General features: G+C 33.8%; 2 protein-coding genes across 2 annotated transcripts in view; one reads left to right on the forward strand and one right to left on the reverse strand.

Moving 5' to 3' along the window:
- Positions 1-412: 412 nt before the first annotated feature.
- Positions 413-22,170, reverse strand: part of LOC133661316 (phytanoyl-CoA dioxygenase, peroxisomal-like) — a 34,797-nt gene continuing 13,039 nt past the window's right edge. The window contains exons 9-12 of the mRNA XM_062064442.1: positions 9,274-9,292; positions 7,524-7,586; positions 579-698; positions 413-508 (exon numbers count right to left, since the gene is read on the reverse strand). Of these exons, the coding sequence (XP_061920426.1) occupies positions 413-508; positions 579-698; positions 7,524-7,586; positions 9,274-9,292 (298 nt within the window). The remainder of the gene's footprint in view (positions 509-578; positions 699-7,523; positions 7,587-9,273; positions 9,293-22,170) is intronic.
- Positions 471-22,170, forward strand: part of LOC133661317 (cyclin-dependent kinase 17-like) — a 63,689-nt gene continuing 41,989 nt past the window's right edge. The window contains exon 1 of the mRNA XM_062064443.1: positions 471-727. The gene's annotated coding sequence lies outside the window, so the exon portion shown is untranslated. The remainder of the gene's footprint in view (positions 728-22,170) is intronic.

The raw sequence follows: 22,170 nt of genomic DNA on the forward strand, positions 1-22,170 counted from the left end.
GGTGCATACACAATAATATAGTAATATAAATAGAACAAAAAGATTAAAAATGTAATAAAATTGTCAGCATCATTTGATGTAAAAAAAAAAGCTAAGTCCACAACAAATTCAGTTACATAAATGTATTATCCAAAAGAGGTTTTGTAAAAAGAACACAAATAGATTAGCTTCATGGGCTTACAGAAATAATGTCAATTTTAGTTGATGAAATAAGTCAAGTTGAATGTTTAAATGGACCCTAAAAGCCACAGGACAAATATGTTAGACAAACCAAAAATAGTCTTATGCTTGTTTCTTTTTTGTCGGTGTGACTGTTTTCGACATATTATTAGGACGACACAGTGACAGTACCGATAAGAAAAACACCCTTTATTTTGTAACCCGTGACCGGATATCGCTATGCCTTTATTTGTCACTCTAACAGGAAGTTGCTTGACTGTCCCACTCCCGCTTGACCCCCCTGCGTCACGTCCATGGTGGCTCCTAGTCCTTCCTCCTCCTCCAGACGCTTTAATCCGCCACACCAACAACCTTCTGCTATTTCTGCTCCGTCTGAGGACATTCTTCCATTTCTCTACAAGAACGCTGGCAACCAGAACCGAGCCAGAGCGGCTGCGTGTGTGCTTGTGGCTCTGCTGGCTCTGCTGGCGCTGCTGGGGTGGGCGGAGGACATCCGGGCTCTGCTTCCGGAACTTCCGCTGGAAACCACGGAATTTAACATTTGCAGGTAAATTCTCTCAAATGTTGGCTTTGGGCGGACTTGAATCCACTTGGACTAGAAAGTCCTCCGCTTGGCGGTCAATTCGGCTCCAAAGACGAGGTGGTTAATAGTTAGTAAAATGGCAAGACAAGCAGAAAGAGAATGCTGTCACGTTGGAGCTTCGAGTTGTGGCATTTGACAAGTGCCTCCTTGTTAAGTGATGAGCACTCTGTTTCTATAGTGTGAATGTTTACACTCTGTTTTTATAGTGTGAATGTTTACACTCTGTTTCTATAGCGTGCATGTTTACACTCTGTTTCTATAGTGTGAATGTTTACACTCTGTTTCTATAGTGTGAATGTTTACACTCTGTTTCTATAGTGTGAATGTTTACACTCTGTTTCTATAGTGTGAATGTTTACACTCTGTTTCTATAGTGTGAATGTTTACACTCTGTTTCTATAGTGTGAATGTTTACACTCTGTTTCTATAGTGTGAATGTTTACACTCTGTTTCTATAGTGTGAATGTTTACACTCTGTTTCTATAGCGTGCATGTTTACACTCTGTTTCTATAGTGTGAATGTTTACACTCTGTTTCTATAGTGTGAATGTTTACACTCGGTTTCTATAGTGTGAATGTTTACACTCTGTTTCTATAGTGTGAATGTTTACACTCTGTTTCTATAGTGTGAATGTTTACACTCTGTTTCTATAGTGTGAATGTTTACACTCTGTTTCTATAGTGTGAATGTTTACACTCTGTTTCTATAGCGTGAATGTTTACACTCTGTTTCTATAGTGTGAATGTTTACACTCTGTTTCTATAGTGTGAATGTTTACACTCTGTTTCTATAGTGTGAATGTTTACACTCTGTTTCTATAGTGTGAATGTTTACACTCTGTTTCTATAGTGTGAATGTTTACACTCTGTTTCTATAGTGTGAATGTTTACACTCTGTTTCTATAGTGTGAATGTTTACACTCTGTTTCTATAGTGTGAATGTTTACACTCTGTTTCTATAGTGTGAATGTTTACACTCTGTTTCTATAGCGTGCATGTTTACACTCTGTTTCTATAGTGTGAATGTTTACACTCTGTTTCTATAGCGTGAATGTTTACACTCGGTTTCTATAGTGTGAATGTTTACACTCTGTTTCTATAGTGTGAATGTTTACACTCTGTTTCTATAGTGTGAATGTTTACACTCTGTTTCTATAGTGTGAATGTTTACACTCTGTTTCTATAGTGTGAATGTTTACACTCTGTTTCTATAGCGTGAATGTTTACACTCTGTTTCTATAGTGTGAATGTTTACACTCTGTTTCTATAGTGTGAATGTTTACACTCTGTTTCTATAGTGTGAATGTTTACACTCTGTTTCTATAGTGTGAATGTTTACACTCTGTTTCTATAGTGTGAATGTTTACACTCTGTTTCTATAGTGTGAATGTTTACACTCTGTTTCTATAGCGTGAATGTTTACACTCTGTTTCTATAGCGTGAATGTTTACACTCTGTTTTTATAGCGTGAATGTTTACACTCTGTTTCTATAGTGTGAATGTTTGCACTCTGTTTCTATAGTGTGAATGTTTACACTCTGTTTCTATAGTGTGAATGTTTACACTCTGTTTCTATAGCGTGAATGTTTACACTCTGTTTCTATAGTGTGAATGTTTACACTCTGTTTCTATAGTGTGAATGTTTACACTCGGTTTCTATAGTGTGAATGTTTACACTCGGTTTCTATAGTGTGAATGTTTACACTCTGTTTCTATAGTGTGAATGTTTACACTCTGTTTCTATAGTGTGAATGTTTACACTCTGTTCTATAGTGTGAATGTTTGCACTCTGTTTCTATAGTGTGAATGTTTACACTCTGTTTCTATAGTGTGAATGTTTACACTCTGTTTCTATAGTGTGAATGTTTACACTCGGTTTCTATAGTGTGAATGTTTACACTCGGTTTCTATAGTGTGAATGTTTACACTCTGTTTCTATAGTGTGAATGTTTACACTCTGTTTCTATAGTGTGAATGTTTACACTCTGTTCTATAGTGTGAATGTTTGCACTCTGTTTCTATAGTGTGAATGTTTACACTCTGTTTCTATAGTGTGAATGTTTACACTCTGTTTCTATAGTGTGAATGTTTACACTCTGTTTCTATAGTGTGAATGTTTACACTCTGTTTCTATAGTGTGAATGTTTACACTCTGTTTCTATAGTGTGAATGTTTACACTCTGTTTCTATAGTGTGAATGTTTACACTCTGTTTCTATAGTGTGAATGTTTACACTCTGTTTTTATAGTGTGAATGTTTACACTCTGTTTCTATAGTGTGAATGTTTACATTCTGTTTCTATAGTGTGAGTGTTTACAGTCTGTTTTTATAGTGTGAGTGTTTACAGTTTGTTTTTATAGTGTGAATGTTTACAGTTTGTTTTTATAGTGTGAATGTTTACAGTTTGTTTCTATAGTGTGAGTGTTTACAGTTTGTTTCTATAGTGTGATTGTTTAGCACTTCATTCAGTTTGTTTCTATAGTGTGAGTGTTTAGCACTTCATTCAGAGGAATTCACTGCATAGGAAGGTTTGTGTTGCAACCAATGAAATGTTAAATCAGACCTTTTTTACAGCAACACTTAGAAAATGTGCTGCTCACATCTTTGCTAACATGATGCTGCAGCTAACATGCATCTGTCATGATGTCATGCATGTTTGCATCCATGATGCTGCAGCTAACATGCACCTGTCATGATGTCATGCATGTTTGCATCCATGATGCTGCAGCTAACATGCATCTGTCATGATGTCATGCATGTTTGCATCCATGATGCTGCAGCTAACATGCATCTGTCATGATGTCATGCATGTTTGCATCCATGATGCTGCAGCTAACATGCACCTGTCATGATGTCATGCATGTTTGCATCCATGATGCTGCAGCTAACATGCATCTGTCATGATGTCATGCATGTTTGCATCCATGATGCTGCAGCTAACATGCATCTGTCATGATGTCATGCATGTTTGCATCCATGATGCTGCAGCTAACATGCATCTGTCATGATGTCATGCATGTTTGCATCCATGATGCTGCAGTGTTCTGATGTCATGATGTCATGCATGTTTGCATCCATGATGCTGCAGTGTTCTGATGTCATGATGTCATGCATTCTGCTGTCTGACCCCCATTTGCCTCCATAATTGGTAAGAAGTTTGTTGTGACCCACATCACATGTAGCACACCCCCAGAGGACAAAGTCATTACCCGTCGTTGTTGGGCCAGATATTATTGATCTGCATTGTGTCAACTAGCATTCGTGTTATCACAATGTGGAACTGAAGGACAATCGACTCTCAGGATGTAGCTCGGGTTGGTCAAGTGTCACATGTGACACCAATTGGCTTCTAGCACATTCTGATACGTTCACATGTTCAGGAAGAACATTTGTTTTCTCTGCTCGCACGGTTTGTTTGGTCAAGTGTGCCGGACCGCACCGAAGTGACCATCCATCGTCTTCTGCTTATCTAAAGTTGGGTCGCGGGGGCAGCAGCCCAAGTCTTAACAACTTAAAAACCATAACAGCACAAATGAACATTTTTACCTGCCAAAGATGACATTTGAATCTTTGCCATGATAACTTCACACATGTGATGCACTCTTATGACTGGTCCTTGTCACAATGCTGCACATTATGTGTTCAATAAATGTACCTGTAATGTGTCACAATGCTGCACATTATGTGCTCAATAAATGTACCTGTAATATGTCAAAATGCTGCACATTATGTGCTCAATAAATGTACCTGTAATATGTCAAAATGCTGCACATTATGTGCTCAATAAATGTACCTGTAATGTGTCACAATGCTGCACATTATGTGCTCAATAAATGTACCTGTAATGTGTCACAATGCTGCACATTATGTGCTCAATAAATGTACCTGTAATGTGTCACAATGCTGCACATTATGTGCTCAATAAATGTACCTGTAATATGTCAAAATGCTGCACATTATGTGCTCAATAAATGTACCTGTAATATGTCAAAATGCGGCACATTATGTGCTCAATAAATGTACCTGTAATGTGTCACAATGCTGCACATTATGTGCTCAATAAATGTACCTGTAATATGTCAAAATGCTGCACATTATGTGCTCAATAAATGTACCTGTAATGTGTCACAATGCTGCACATTATGTGCTCAATAAATGTACCTGTAATATGTCAAAATGCTGCACATTATGTGCTCAATAAATGTACCTGTAATATGTCAAAATGCTGCACATTATGTGCTCAATAAATGCACCTGTAATATGTCAAAATGCTGCACATTATGTGCTCAATAAATGTACCTGTAATATGTCAAAATGCTGCACATTATGTGCTCAATAAATGTACCTGTAATATGTCAATAAATGTACCTGTAATATGTGTCCGTGCCCACAATGCTTTGCTGCAACGGCGACTGGGCCCTCGCTAACGATGATGGCAACCTCGAAGACACTGTTGCTATTGACAACCGCTCTTGCTTTTGTCTCTCTCTCTCTCTCTCTCTCTCTCTCTCTCTCGTTTACATAACGCTGACATATTTTCCTGTTTGGTGCGCACTCATTAGGATTTGTTTTGCCTTTTGGAATAACGCTGAAGTAGCACATGTACTGTACACACAATTATGTCAGCCATGCATGGAATGTCTACTCTTTATTCTAGTAGTCCTCTCTCTCTGTGTGTGTGTGTGTGTGTGTGTGTGTGTGTGTGTGTGTGTGTGTGTGTGTGTGTGTGTGTGTGTGTGTGTGTGTGTGTGTGTGTGTGTGTGTGTGTGTGTGTGCTTGCCATCCTCCATGAATGTGTCAGAGGGGATGTTTGCTGTAGCAGATGATGCTCACCCTCAGACATTCCATCACAACACTTTAGTGTCGCCACACACATTTTCCCCCACACACATTGTCCCCCTCACACATTGTCCCCCACACACATTGTCCCCCGCACACATTGTCCCCCGCACACATTGTCCCCCGCACACATTGTCCCCCACACACATTGTCCCCCACATACATTGTCCCCCGCACACATTGTCCCCCACATACATTGTCCCCCACACACATTGTCCCCCACACACATTGTCCCCCGCACACATTGTCCCCCGCACACATTGTCCCCCACACACATTGTCCCCCGCACACATTGTCCCCCACACACATTGTCCCCCACACACATTGTCCCCCGCACACATTGTCCCCCACACACATTGTCCCCCGCACACATTGTCCCCCGCACACATTGTCCCCCGCACACATTGTCCCCCACACACATTGTCCCCCGCACACATTGTCCCCCGCACACATTGTCCCCCGCACACATTGTCCCCCACACACATTGTCCCCCACATACATTGTCCCCCGCACACATTGTCCCCCACACACATTGTCCCCTACACACATTGTCCCCCACACACATTGTCCCCCACACACATTGTCCCCCACACACATTGTCCTCCACACACATTGTCCCCCACACACATTTTCCCCCACACACATTGTCCCCCTCACACATTGTCCCCCACACACATTGTCCCCCGCACACATTGTCCCCCGCACACATTGTCCCCCGCACACATTGTCCCCCGCACACATTGTCCCCCACATACATTGTCCCCCGCACACATTGTCCCCCACACACATTGTCCCCCGCACACATTGTCCCCCTCACACATTGTCCCCCACATACATTGTCCCCCACACACATTGTCCCCTACACACATTGTCCCCCACACACATTGTCCCCCGCACACATTGTCCCCCGCACACATTGTCCCCCTCACACATTGTCCCCCGCACACATTGTCCCCCACATACATTGTCCCCCACACACATTGTCCCCCACATACATTGTCCCCCACACACATTGTCCCCCACACACATTGTCCCCCACACACATTGTCCCCCACACACATTGTCCCCCGCACACATTGTCCCCCACACACATTGTCCCCCACACACATTGTCCCCCACACACATTGTCCCCCACATACATTGTCCCCCGCACACATTGTCCCCCACACACATTGTCCCCCACACACATTGTCCCCCACACACATTGTCCCCCACACACATTGTCCCCCACATACATTGTCCCCCACATACATTGTCCCCCACACACATTGTCCCCCACACACATTGTCCCCTACACACATTGTCCCCCACACACATTGTCCCCCACACACATTGTCCCCCACACACATTGTCCCCCACATACATTGTCCCCCACACACATTGTTCCCCACACACATTGTCCCCCGCACACATTGTCCCCCACACACATTGTCCCCCACATACATTGTCCTCCACACACATTGTCCCCCACACACATTGTCCCCCGCACACATTGTCCTCCGCACACATTGTCCCCCACACACATTGTCCCCCGCACACATTGTCCCCCACACACATTGTCCCCCGCACACATTGTCCTCCACACACATTGTCCCCCACACACATTGTCCCCCGCACACATTGTCCCCCACACACATTGTCCCCTACACACATTGTCCCCCACACACATTGTCCCCCACACACATTGTCCCCCTCACACATTGTCCCCCACACACATTGTCCCCCGCACACATTGTCCCCCACACACATTGTCCTCCACACACATTGTCCCCCACACACATTGTCCCCCACACACATTGTCCCCCACACACATTGTCCCCCACACACATTGTCCCCCACACACATTGTCCCCCACACACATTGTCCCCCACACACATTGTCCTCCACACACATTGTCCCCCACACACATTGTCCCCCACACCAAGCCTTTAGTGGCCTTCCACATGTCTGCCTTGAGCTTGGCGAGGGAGATTTGGCTGACAATCTGCAGGTTAAAGAGGAACTTCACTTTTTTGGGAGTTTTGCCTATCATTCATAATCATTATGTACATGAACACTTTTTTTTTTTAGGATTTTAAAGATAATAAAAAACTCTTGGAAGATGCAACTAATGCAAGTCACCCTTGTAGCCTTCAAAGTCTCTAAAACAACTTCAAAACCCTCCGTCAACATCTTTTATACACACTAATGTAGTAACAGACACCTTCATAACAATATGTAATATGTACAATATACACACTGCAAGTATATATATCATGTAGTAACAGACACCTTCATAACAATATGTAATATGTACAATATACACACTGCAAGTATATATATCATGTAGTAACAGACACCTTCATAACAATATGTAATATGTACAATATACACACTGCAAGTATATATATCATGTAGTAACAGACACCTTCATAACAATATGTAATATGTACAATATACACACTGCAAGTATATATATAATGTAGTAACAGACACCTTCATAACAATATGTAATATGTACAATATACACACTGCAAGTACATATATATAATGTAGTAACAGACACCTTCATAACAATATGTAATATGTACAATATACACACTGCAAGTATATATATCATGTAGTAACAGACACCTTCATAACAATATGTAATATGTACAATATACACACTGCAAGTATATATATAATGTAGTAACAGACACCTTCATAACAATATGTAATATGTACAATATACACACTGCAAGTATATATATATAATGTAGTAACAGACACCTTCATAACAATATGTAATATGTACAATATACACACTGCAAGTATATATATAATGTAGTAACAGACACCTTCATAACAATATGTAATATGTACAATATACACACTGCAAGTATATATATAATGTAGTAACAGACACCTTCATAACAATATGTAATATGTACAATATACACACTGCAAGTACATATATATAATGTAGTAACAATATGTAATATGTACAATATTTACCCTATTTTGGTGACTTTAGTCAATGGCAGGACTGATTTCTTCCATGCTATAAAAAGAGTTCCTCAGTGTTGGCTCTTACAAAAAGTACAGTTTGGTTATTATACAGTTTACACAACGTCAATGAAGTATTGACAGTTTTTTAATGCATTTTTAAAGTGATTTAGAAGTAGAATTGATTGCTAACATTAGCTGCACTGCTAGCCTCCTAGAATGAGACAATGTTTACATCTTAGAAAGCGGAACAGAAAAGATACATTTTGTCTTCTTGTCTCTCATAAAGATTGTGAACAATAGGCACAGTTCCAAAGAAAAGTGCAGTCCCCCTTAAAGCCTGTTAGCAGCATCACACACACACACACACACACACACACACACACACACACACACACACACACACACACACACACACACACACACACACACACACACACACACACACACACACACACACACACACACACACACACACACACACACACACACACACACACACACACACACACACACACACATCAGCCTAAAGAATGACTCAAGTTGTCCCAAAGCATGAGTTTTGAAACATCATCTCAGAATTCAAGCATGCAAGTTGTGGATGTGAAACTAGACGACGTAATCTGACCTGCCCTCTAATTCACATGTGTTTACTAGGGTCATGTTCCTTTTAATCCTCTACTGTCATCTCTACTACTTCTTACCTTCTGCTTCATCACTGAGCTGGACAACATGCACTAATATACACTATCAACATGCACTACTATATACACTATCAACATGCACTAATATACACTATCAACATGCACTAATATACACTATCAACATGCACTAATATACACTATCAACATGCACTAATATACACTATCAACATGCACTAATATACACTATCAACATGCACTAATATACACTATCAACATGCACTAATATACACTATCAACATGCACTAATATATACTATCTACATGCACTAATATATACTATCTACATGCACTAATATATACTATCAACATGCACTAATATACACTATCAACATGCACTAATATATACTATCTACATGCACTAATATATACTATCAACATGCACTAATATACACTATCAACATGCACTAATATACACTATCAACATGCACTAATATACACTATCAACATGCACTAATATACACTATCAACATGCACTAATATACACTATCAACATGCACTAATATACACTATCAACATGCACTAATATACACTATCAACATGCACTAATATACACTATCAACATGCACTAATATACACTATCTACATGCACTAATATACACTATCAACATGCACTAATATACACTATCAACATGCACTAATATACATTATCTACATGCACTAATATACACTATCAACATGCACTAATATACACTATCAACTTGCACTAATATACACTATCAACATGCACTAATATACACTATCAACATGCACTAATATACACTATCAACATGCACTAATATATACTATCTACATGCACTAATATATACTATCTACATGCACTAATATATACTATCAACATGCACTAATATACACTATCAACATGCACTAATATATACTATCTACATGCACTAATATATACTATCAACATGCACTAATATACACTATCAACATGCACTAATATACACTATCAACATGCACTAATATACACTATCAACATGCACTAATATACACTATCAACATGCACTAATATACACTATCAACATGCACTAATATACACTATCAACATGCACTAATATACACTATCTACATGCACTAATATACACTATCAACATGCACTAATATACACTATCAACATGCACTAATATACACTATGAACATGCACTAATATACACTATCAACATGCACTAATATACACTATCAACATGCACTAATATACACTATCAACATGCACTAATATACACTATCAACATGCACTAATATACACTATCAACATGCACTAATATACACTATCAACATGCACTACTATACACTATCAACATGCACTAATATACACTATCTACATGCACTAATATACACTATCAACATGCACTAATATACACTATCAACATGCACTAATATACACTATGAACATGCACTAATATACACTATCAACATGCACTAATATACACTATGAACATGCACTAATATACACTATCAACATGCACTAATATACACTATCAACATGCACTAATATACACTATGAACATGCACTAATATACACTATCAACATGCACTAATATACACTATGAACATGCACTAATATACACTATCAACATGCACTAATATACACTATCAACATGCACTAATATACACTATCAACATGCACTAATATACACTATCAACATGCACTAATATACACTATCAACATGCACTAATATACACTATCAACATGCACTACTATACACTATCAACATGCACTAATATACACTATCAACATGCACTAATATACACTATCAACATGCACTAATATACACTATCAACATGCACTAATATACACTATCAACATGCACTACTATATACACTATCTCTCCAACCTCTTTATTATTACTACTCTGCACTTCTTCACAAACTTACTGCTTGTCTTCACACACTGATTATACATCTAATTATAAGTCAATGTCTTCACACACTGATTATACATCTAATTATAAGTCATAGTCTTCACACACTGATTATACATCTAATTATAAGTCAATGTCTTCACACACTGATTATACATCTAATTATAAGTCAATGTCTTCACACACTGATTATACATCTAATTATAAGTCATAGTCTTCACACACTGATTATACATCTAATTATAAGTCAATGTCTTCACACTGATTATACATCTAATTATAAGTCATAGTCTTCACACACTGATTATACATCTAATTATAAGTCAATGTCTTCACACACTGATTATACATCTAATTATAAGTCAATGTCTTCACACACTGATTATACATCTAATTATAAGTCAATGTCTTCACACTGATTATACATCTAATTATAAGTCATAGTCTTCACACACTGATTATACATCTAATTATAAGTCAATGTCTTCACACACTGATTATACATCTAATTATAAGTCAATGTCTTCACACACTGATTATACATCTAATTATAAGTCAATGTCTTCACACACTGATTATACATCTAATTATAAGTCATAGTCTTCACACACTGATTATACATCTAATTATAAGTCAATGTCTTCACACTGATTATACATCTAATTATAAGTCATAGTCTTCACACACTGATTATATATCTAATTATAAGTCAATGTCTTCACACACTGATTATACATCTAATTATAAGTCAATGTCTTCACACTGATTATACATCTAATTATAAGTCAATGTCTTCACACACTGATTATACATCTAATTATAAGTCAATGTCTTCACACACTGATTATACATCTAATTATAAGTCAATGTCTTCACACACTGATTATACATCTAATTATAAGTCAATGTCTTCACACACTGATTATATATCTAATTATAAGTCATAGTCTTCACACACTGATTATACATCTAATTATAAGTCAATGTCTTCACACACTGATTATACATCTAATTATAAGTCAATGTCTTCACACACTGATTATACATCTAATTATAAGTCAATGTCTTCACACACTGATTATACATCTAATTATAAGTCATAGTCTTCACACACTGATTATACATCTAATTATAAGTCAATGTCTTCACACTGATTATACATCTAATTATAAGTCAATGTCTTCACACACTGATTATACATCTAATTATAAGTCAATGTCTTCACACACTGATTATACATCTAATTATAAGTCAATGTCTTCACACACTGATTATACATCTAATTATAAGTCAATGTCTTCACACACTGATTATACATCTAATTATAAGTCAATGTCTTCACACACTGATTATACATCTAATTATAAGTCAATGTCTTCACACACTGATTATACATCTAATTATAAGTCAATGTCTTCACACACTGATTATACATCTAATTATAAGTCAATGTCTTCACACACTGATTATACATCTAATTATAAGTCAATGTCTTCACACACTGATTATACATCTAATTATAAGTCAATGTCTTCACACACTGATTATACATCTAATTATAAGTCAATGTCTTCACACACTGATTATACATCTAATTATAAGTCATAGTCTTCACACACTGATTACATCTAATTATAAGTCAATGTCTTCACACACTGATTATACATCTAATTATAAGTCAATGTCTTCACACACTGATTATACATCTAATTATAAGTCATAGTCTTCACACACTGATTATACATCTAATTATAAGTCATAGTCTTCACACTGATTATACATCTAATTATAAGTCATAGTCTTCACACACTGATTATACATCTAATTATAAGTCAATGTCTTCACACACTGATTATCACATCTAATTATAAGTCATAGTCTTCACACACTGATTATACATCTAATATAAGTCATAGTCTTCACACACTGATTATACATCTAATTATAAGTCAATGTCTTCACACACTGATTATACATCTAATTATAAGTCAATGTCTTCACACACTGATTATACATCTAATTATAAGTCATAGTCTTCACACACTGATTATACATCTAATTATAAGTCAATGTCTTCAACACACTGATTATACATCTAATTATAAGTCAATGTCTTCACACACTGATTATACATCTAATTATAGTCAATGTCTTCACACACTGATTATACATCTAATTATAAGTCATAGTCTTCACACACTGATTATACATCTAATTATAAGTCAATGTCTTCACACACTGATTATACATCTAATTATAAGTCAATGTCTTCACACACTGATTATACATCTAATTATAAGTCAATGTCTTCACACACTGATTATACATCTAATTATAAGTCAATGTCTTCACACACTGATTATACATCTAATTATAAGTCAATGTCTTCACACACTGATTATACATCTAATTATAAGTCAATGTCTTCACACTGATTATACATCTAATTATAAGTCAATGTCTTCACACACTGATTATACATCTAATTATAAGTCAATGTCTTCACACACTGATTATACATCTAATTATAAGTCAATGTCTTCACACACTGATTATACATCTAATTATAAGTCAATGTCTTCACACACTGATTATACATCTAATTATAAGTCAATGTCTTCACACACTGATTATACATCTAATTATAAGTCAATGTCTTCCACACTGATTATACATCTAATTATAAGTCAATGTCTTCACACACTGATTATACATCTAATTATAAGTCAATGTCTTCACACACTGATTATACATCTAATTATAAGTCAATGTCTTCACACACTGATTATACATCTAATTATAAGTCAATGTCTTCACACACTGATTATACATCTAATTATAAGTCATAGTCTTCACACACTGATTATACATCTAATTATAAGTCAATGTCTTCACACACTGATTATACATCTAATTATAAGTCAATGTCTTCACACACTGATTATACATCTAATTATAAGTCAATGTCTTCACACACTGATTATACATCTAATTATAAGTCAATGTCTTCACACACTGATTATACATCTAATTATAAGTCAATGTCTTCACACACTGATTATACATCTAATTATAAGTCAATGTCTTCACACACTGATTATACATCTAATTATAAGTCAATGTCTTCACACACTGATTATACATCTAATTATAAGTCAATGTCTTCACACACTGATTATACATCTAATTATAGGTCAATGTCTTCACACACTGATTATACATCTAATTATAAGTCAATGTCTTCACACACTGATTATACATCTAATTATAAGTCAATGTCTTCACACACTGATTATACATCTAATTATAAGTCAATGTCTTCACACACTGATTATACATCTAATTATAAGTCAATGTCTTCACACACTGATTATACATCTAATTATAAAGTCAATGTCTTCACACTGATTATACATCTAATTATAAGTCAATGTCTTCACACACTGATTATACATCTAATTATAAGTCAATGTCTTCACACACTGATTATACATCTAATTATAAGTCAATGTCTTCACACACTGATTATACATCTAATTATAAGTCATAGTCTTCACACACTGATTATACATCTAATTATAAGTCAATAGTCTTCACACACTGATTATACATCTAATTATAAGTCAATGTCTTCACACACTGATTATACATCTAATTATAAGTCAATGTCTTCACACACTGATTATACATCTAATTATAAGTCAATGTCTTCACACTGATTATACATCTAATTATAAGTCAATGTCTTCACACACTGATTATACATCTAATTATAAGTCAATGTCTTCACACACTGATTATACATCTAATTATAAGTCAATGTCTTCACACTGATTATACATCTAATTATAAGTCAATGTCTTCACACACTGATTATACATCTAATTATAAGTCAATGTCTCACACACTGATTATACATCTAATTATAAGTCAATGTCTTCACACACTGATTATACATCTAATTATAAGTCATAGTCTTCACACACTGATTATACATCTAATTATAAGTCAATGTCTTCACACACTGATTATACATCTAATTATAAGTCATAGTCTTCACACACTGATTATACATCTAATTATAAGTCAATGTCTTCACACACTGATTATACATCTAATTATAAGTCAATGTCTTCACACACTGATTATACATCTAATTATAAGTCAATGTCTTCACACACTGATTATACATCTAATTATAAGTCAATGTCTTCACACACTGATTATACATCTAATTATAAGTCAATGTCTTCACACACTGATTATACATCTAATTATAAGTCAATGTCTTCACACACTGATTATACATCTAATTATAAGTCAATGTCTTCACACACTGATTATACATCTAATTATAAGTCAATGTCTTCACACACTGATTATACATCTAATTATAAGTCAATAGTCTTCACACACTGATTATACATCTAATATAAGTCAATGTCTTCACACACTGATTATACATCTAATTATAAGTCAATGTCTTCACACACTGATTATACATCTAATTATAAGTCAAGTCTTCACACACTGATTATACATCTAATTATAAGTCAATGTCTTCACACTGATTATACATCTAATTATAAGTCAATGTCTTCACACACTGATTATACATCTAATTATAAGTCAATGTCTTCACACACTGATTATACATCTAATTATAAGTCAATGTCTTCACACTGATTATACATCTAATTATAAGTCAATGTCTTCACACACTGATTATACATCTAATTATAAGTCAATGTCTTCACACTGATTATACATCTAATTATAAGTCAATGTCTTCACACACTGATTATACATCTAATTATAAGTCAATGTCTTCACACACTGATATACATCTAATTATAAGTCAAGTCTTCACACACTGATTATACATCTAATTATAAGTCAATGTCTTCACACACTGATTATACATCTAATTATAAGTCAATGTCTTCACACTGATTATACATCTAATTATAAGTCATAGTCTTCACACACTGATTATACATCTAATTATAAGTCATAGTCTTCACACACTGATTATACATCTAATTATAAGTCAATGTCTTCACACACTGATTATACATCTAATTATAAGTCAATGTCTTCACACACTGATTATACATCTAATTATAAGTCAATGTCTTCAACACACTGATTATACATCTAATTATAAGTCAATGTCTTCACACACTGATTATACATCTAATTATAAGTCAATGTCTTCACACACTGATTATACATCTAATTATAAGTCATAGTCTTCACACACTGATTATACATCTAATTATAAGTCAATGTCTTCACACACTGATTATACATCTAATTATAAGTCAATGTCTTCACACACTGATTATACATCTAATTATAAGTCAATGTCTTCACACACTGATTATACATCTAATTATAAGTCAATGTCTTCACACACTGATTATACATCTAATTATAAGTCAATGTCTTCACACTGATTATACATCTAATTATAAGTCAATGTCTTCACACACTGATTATACATCTAATTATAAGTCAATGTCTTCACACTGATTATACATCTAATTATAAGTCAATGTCTTCACACACTGATTATACATCTAATTATAAGTCAATGTCTTCACACACTGATTATACATCTAATTATAAGTCAATGTCTTCACACACTGATTATACATCTAATTATAAGTCAATGTCTTCACACACTGATTATACATCTAATTATAAGTCAATGTCTTCACACACTGATTATACATCTAATTATAAGTCAATGTCTTCACACACTGATTATACATCTAATTATAAGTCAATGTCTTCACACACTGATTATACATCTAATTATAAGTCAATGTCTTCACACACTGATTATACATCTAATTATAAGTCAATGTCTTCACACACTGATTATACATCTAATTATAAGTCAATGTCTTCACACACTGATTATACATCTAATTATAAGTCAATGTCTTCACACACTGATTATACATCTAATTATAAGTCAATGTCTTCACACACTGATTATACATCTAATTATAAGTCAATGTCTTCACACACTGATTATACATCTAATTATAAGTCAATGTCTTCACACACTGATTATACATCTAATTATAAGTCATAGTCTTCACACACTGATTATACATCTAATTATAAGTCAATGTCTTCACACTGATTATACATCTAATTATAAGTCATAGTCTTCACACACTGATTATACATCTAATTATAAGTCAATGTCTTCACACACTGATTATACATCTAATTATAAGTCAATGTCTTCACACACTGATTATACATCTAATTATAAGTCAATGTCTTCACACACTGATTATACATCTAATTATAAGTCAATGTCTTCACACTGATTATACATCTAATTATAAGTCAATGTCTTCACACACTGATTATACATCTAATTATAAGTCAATGTCTTCACACTGATTATACATCTAATTATAAGTCAATGTCTTCACACACTGATTATACATCTAATTATAAGTCAATGTCTTCACACACTGATTATACATCTAATTATAAGTCAATGTCTTCACACACTGATTATACATCTAATTATAAGTCAATGTCTTCACACTGATTATACATCTAATTATAAGTCAATGTCTTCACACACTGATTATACATCTAATTATAAGTCAATGTCTTCACACTGATTATACATCTAATTATAAGTCAATGTCTTCACACACTGATTATACATCTAATTATAAGTCAATGTCTTCACACACTGATTATACATCTAATTATAAGTCAATGTCTTCACACACTGATTATACATCTAATTATAAGTCAATGTCTTCACACACTGATTATACATCTAATTATAAGTCAATGTCTTCACACACTGATTATACATCTAATTATAAGTCAATGTCTTCACACACTGATTATACATCTAATTATAAGTCAATGTCTTCACACACTGATTATACATCTAATTATAAGTCATAGTCTTCACACACTGATTATACATCTAATTATAAGTCAATGTCTTCACACACTGATTATACATCTAATTATAAGTCAATGTCTTCACACACTGATTATACATCTAATTATAAGTCAATGTCTTCACACACTGATTATACATCTAATTATAAGTCAATGTCTTCACACTGATTATACATCTAATTATAAGTCAATGTCTTCACACACTGATTATACATCTAATTATAAGTCAATGTCTTCACACACTGATTATACATCTAATTATAAGTCAATGTCTTCACACACTGATTATACATCTAATTATAAGTCAATGTCTTCACACACTGATTATACATCTAATTATAAGTCAATGTCTTCACACACTGATTATACATCTAATTATAAGTCAATGTCTTCACACACTGATTATACATCTAATTATAAGTCAATGTCTTCACACACTGATTATACATCTAATTATAAGTCAATGTCTTCACACACTGATTATACATCTAATTATAAGTCAATGTCTTCACACACTGATTATACATCTAATTATAAGTCAATGTCTTCACACACTGATTATACATCTAATTATAAGTCAATGTCTTCACACACTGATTATACATCTAATTATAAGTCAATGTCTTCACACACTGATTATACATCTAATTATAAGTCAATGTCTTCACACACTGATTATACATCTAATTATAAGTCATAGTCTTCACACACTGATTATACATCTAATTATAAGTCAATGTCTTCACACTGATTATACATCTAATTATAAGTCATAGTCTTCACACACTGATTATACATCTAATTATAAGTCAATGTCTTCACACACTGATTATACATCTAATTATAAGTCATAGTCTTCACACACTGATTATACATCTAATTATAAGTCAATGTCTTCACACACTGATTATACATCTAATTATAAGTCAATGTCTTCACACACTGATTATACATCTAATTATAAGTCAATGTCTTCACACACTGATTATACATCTAATTATAAGTCATAGTCTTCACACACTGATTATACATCTAATTATAAGTCAATGTCTTCACACTGATTATACATCTAATTATAAGTCATAGTCTTCACACACTGATTATACATCTAATTATAAGTCAATGTCTTCACACACTGATTATACATCTAATTATAAGTCAATGTCTTCACACACTGATTATACATCTAATTATAAGTCAATGTCTTCACACTGATTATACATCTAATTATAAGTCAATGTCTTCACACACTGATTATACATCTAATTATAAGTCAATGTCTTCACACACTGATTATACATCTAATTATAAGTCAATGTCTTCACACACTGATTATACATCTAATTATAAGTCAATGTCTTCACACACTGATTATACATCTAATTATAAGTCATAGTCTTCACACACTGATTAATACATCTAATTATAAGTCAATGTCTTCACACTGATTATACATCTAATTATAAGTCAATGTCTTCACACACTGATTATACATCTAATTATAAGTCAATGTCTTCACACACTGATTATACATCTAATTATAAGTCAATGTCTTCACACACTGATTATACATCTAATTATAAGTCAATGTCTTCACACTGATTATACATCTAATTATAAGTCAATGTCTTCACACACTGATTATACATCTAATTATAAGTCAATGTCTTCACACACTGATTATACATCTAATTATAAGTCAATGTCTTCACACACTGATTATACATCTAATTATAAGTCAATGTCTTCACACACTGATTATACATCTAATTATAAGTCAATGTCTTCACACACTGATTATACATCTAATTATAAGTCAATGTCTTCACACACTGATTATACATCTAATTATAAGTCAATGTCTTCACACACTGATTATACATCTAATTATAAGTCAATGTCTTCACACACTGATTATACATCTAATTATAAGTCAATGTCTTCACACACTGATTATACATCTAATTATAAGTCAATGTCTTCACACACTGATTATACATCTAATTATAAGTCAATGTCTTCACACACTGATTATACATCTAATTATAAGTCAATGTCTTCACACACTGATTATACATCTAATTATAAGTCAATGTCTTCACACACTGATTATACATCTAATTATAAGTCAATGTCTTCACACTGATTATACATCTAATTATAAGTCAATGTCTTCACACACTGATTATACATCTAATTATAAGTCAATGTCTTCACACACTGATTATACATCTAATTATAAGTCAATGTCTTCACACTGATTATACATCTAATTATAAGTCAATGTCTTCACACACTGATTATACATCTAATTATAAGTCAATGTCTTCACACACTGATTATACATCTAATTATAAGTCAATGTCTTCACACACTGATTATACATCTAATTATAAGTCAATGTCTTCACACACTGATTATACATCTAATTATAAGTCAATGTCTTCACACTGATTATACATCTAATTATAAGTCATAGTCTTCACACACTGATTATACATCTAATTATAAGTCAATGTCTTCACACACTGATTATACATCTAATTATAAGTCAATGTCTTCACACACTGATTATACATCTAATTATAAGTCAATGTCTTCACACTGATTATACATCTAATTATAAGTCAATGTCTTCACACACTGATTATACATCTAATTATAAGTCAATGTCTTCACACACTGATTATACATCTAATTATAAGTCAATGTCTTCACACACTTGATTATACATCTAATTATAAGTCAATGTCTTCACACACTGATTATACATCTAATTATAAGTCAATGTCTTCACACTCTGATTATACATCTAATTATAAGTCAATGTCTTCACACACTGATTATACATCTAATTATAAGTCAATGTCTTCACACACTGATTATACATCTAATTATAAGTCAATGTCTTCACACACTGATTATACATCTAATTATAAGTCAATGTCTTCACAACACTGATTATACATCTAATTATAAGTCAATGTCTTCACACACTGATTATACATCTAATTATAAGTCAATGTCTTCACACACTGATTTATTACATCTAATTATAAGTCAATGTCTTCACACACTGATTATACATCTAATTATAAGTCATTGTCTTCACACACTGATTATACATCTAATTATAAGTCAATGTCTTCACACACTGATTATACATCTAATTATAAGTCAATGTCTTCACACACTGATTATACATCTAATTATAAGTCAATGTCTTCACACACTGATTATACATCTAATTATAAGTCAATGTCTTCACACACTGATTATACATCTAATTATAAGTCAATGTCTTCACACACTGATTATACATCTAATTATAAGTCAATGTCTTCACACACTGATTATACATCTAATTATAAGTCAATGTCTTCACACACTGATTATACATCTAATTATAAGTCAATGTCTTCACACACTGATTATACATCTAATTATAAGTCAATGTCTTCACACACTGATTATACATCTAATTATAAGTCAATGTCTTCACACACTGATTATACATCTAATTATAAGTCAATGTCTTCCACACTGATTATACATCTAATTATAAGTCAATGTCTTCACACACTGATTATACATCTAATTATAAGTCAATGTCTTCACACACTGATTATACATCTAATTATAAGTCAATGTCTTCACACACTGATTATACATCTAATTATAAGTCAATGTCTTCACACACTGATTATACATCTAATTATAAGTCAATGTCTTCACACACTGATTATACATCTAATTATAAGTCAATGTCTTCACACACTGATTATACATCTAATTATAAGTCAATGTCTTCACACACTGATTATACATCTAATTATAAGTCAATGTCCTTCACACACTGATTATACATCTAATTATAAGTCAATGTCTTCACACTGATTATACATCTAATTATAAGTCAATGTCTTCACACACTGATTATACATCTAATTATAAGTCAATGTCTTCACACACGATTATACATCTAATTATAAGTCAATGTCTTCACACACTGATTATACATCTAATTATAAGTCAATGTCTCACACACTGATTATACATCTAATTATAGAGTCAATGTCTTCACA

This window comes from Entelurus aequoreus, linkage group LG12 (assembly GCF_033978785.1).
Source record: "Entelurus aequoreus isolate RoL-2023_Sb linkage group LG12, RoL_Eaeq_v1.1, whole genome shotgun sequence".
Classification (NCBI taxonomy): Eukaryota; Metazoa; Chordata; class Actinopteri; order Syngnathiformes; family Syngnathidae; genus Entelurus; species Entelurus aequoreus.